The sequence below is a fragment of the Rhincodon typus genome, chromosome 49 (genome assembly GCF_021869965.1).
Source record: "Rhincodon typus isolate 14 chromosome 49, sRhiTyp1.1, whole genome shotgun sequence".
Lineage (NCBI taxonomy): Eukaryota > Metazoa > Chordata > Chondrichthyes > Orectolobiformes > Rhincodontidae > Rhincodon > Rhincodon typus.
Window position 1 is genome coordinate 277,793 of NC_063380.1, and position 2,024 is coordinate 279,816.

Sequence of the window (2,024 nt, forward strand, 5' to 3'; positions counted from 1 at the left end):
TGCCTCTAGTTTAACTGAGGTATAATATCAATAGAGAAATGCAATTTTCGGAAACTTTGTGGTAATATGTTCTGAACAATGCTGAAAATTTTATTTCATAGAGCAGTTGAGGCATTGGAAGTGATTTAAGGTTAGAAATGATCATTGTAAAACATATTTTGCTTCTCTTTCGAAAAGCAGGAAATTATTGATTCTACTCCTGTTGATTATAGTATTTCTTTAACGGTGCAAAACATTGTTAATTAGTTCTCTTTACATAACGTAACAATGTAAACAAATCAAATTTCATTTGCCCGTGATTCAAGTAACTGTGATCAATGATGCTAATAGCGCATCTTAATTGGACACCTAGGGGATAAATGATTTTAAATAAATGATCACTGCCAGCACAACTGCCGCATTGACTGTCAGCAGTTTTCAATTTCTGGATTATTCTTTCAATCTCATACGATGGAAAAAGCTGTTATTTTATTGATGAAAGAGATTTATTACCCGATTATTGCAGTTATCGGTGTACCTGGTGAGCTATTGTAACCTCCCTCCTTGGATTACTTTTCACTGCCTCCTTGCACTTACAGTCTATTTGATGAAATTAGTGTATTTGCATGTAAGTCAAACTTTGGAACACTGACTATTTCATTTCTTTTCATTTCAGTGAACTTGATGTCAATTGTGATACTTTCCCGTGGAAACTGTGGCCTTTCTAGATGTATCTCTTTATACATGCTGGCTATGGCATCAGCTGACCTACTGGTCATGATAATAAATGTAATAGTTTATCATATTTTCAGTTATAACTTTCTATTTTCATTTCTATACCATACTTCTGTGTGTAAATTAATTCTGTATCTTACTGCTGTCACATTAGATTTGTCAACCTGGTTCACTATTTTCTTCACATTTGACCGATTTGCTGTTATCTGCTGCCGGAAATTTAAGACACTATACTGCAATGAGAGGACTGCAGCTGTGGTTATAACCTTTTTCCCTTTATTGACCTTATTCAAGAACATCCCATTTTTCTTTGCTTATAATCACGAGAAAATAATCAACAAGGTGCATTGGGGGTGCCAGCCGAGTGGAGCTTTCTTTTCTTCATCCATTGGAGTAGTGTTCTTCTGGTTTCACATAGCTTGGGGAGTTTGGCTTCCTTTTACTTTAATTGCCTTGTTTAATTGCTTGACAATCAGACGTATTTCATTGGCAAATGGAGCCCGAAGGAAACTCAAATCTAATGTAACTGAGAATAAATATGATGCAGAGATCGACAATCGAAGGAAGTCCGTCACTTTACTCTTCACTGTGTCAAGCAGCTTCTTACTGCTGTGGCTGACAGCTGTCATTAGCTTTGTAACCACTAGAATAGTAAACGTCAATTCTTACCGAGGAGACCGCACAAACCCTGGATATATCGCCACGGAAATCGGAACTATGTTGAAGTTTTTGAGTTCTTGCCCAAACACCTTTATTTATGCAGCTGCTCAGAAGAATTTCAGAAAAGAGTTGAAAAAGGTGCTGAGATGTCTCACTTTTTAGTGACTTTTGTTTTCGGGTGTTGAGTTTGCTTGGATTAAACAACGTGTGTCAGATAGTCTGCACAATTTCTGCAAAACACCCAAAGTGACTTCTTCCATTCCCAGGAACCTCTTAGTGACTGAAAGAGTCATTGCTACGTCAGGCACACCCTATTTCATCCAACCAAACACTACTCCTGAAACAAAAGACAGCATATACCACTTGCTGACTTTGAATCCAATAATCCTGAAATTAGAGATTTTGATCCTGAGAACAGCCTGCAAATTGTTGTGTACCAGACCAGACCCCGTCAAAATATTTTAAGAAGATAGCCTAAACTCTAACTTTTTCTTATTTTAAAAGTAAACGTACAGTGCTGTGTTCTCGTTGCAATTCGACTTGTCTTTCAAGAGTTTTACATAAAGTGTGCAAGGCAAAGCTTTCTGAAATGGCAAACAGCTGGAGTTCGGTCTGTCCGTGTATTTGAGGAAAGGGGACGGTTGAGGCAA

General features: G+C 37.4%; 1 protein-coding gene across 1 annotated transcript; it reads left to right on the top strand.

The window, feature by feature from the left end:
• The first annotated feature begins 663 nt into the window (after positions 1-663).
• Positions 664-1,536, top strand: LOC125488073 (probable G-protein coupled receptor 139). The gene has a single exon (XM_048620895.1). The coding sequence runs from the start codon at positions 664-666 to the stop codon at positions 1,534-1,536; it is 873 nt and encodes a 290-aa protein (XP_048476852.1).
• The last annotated feature ends 488 nt before the right edge of the window (positions 1,537-2,024 follow it).

Coding starts and splice junctions, on each gene's coding strand:
- LOC125488073 (XM_048620895.1), top strand. CDS start 664: ATGTCAATTGTGATACTTTCCCGTGGAAACTGTGGCCTTTCTAGATGT.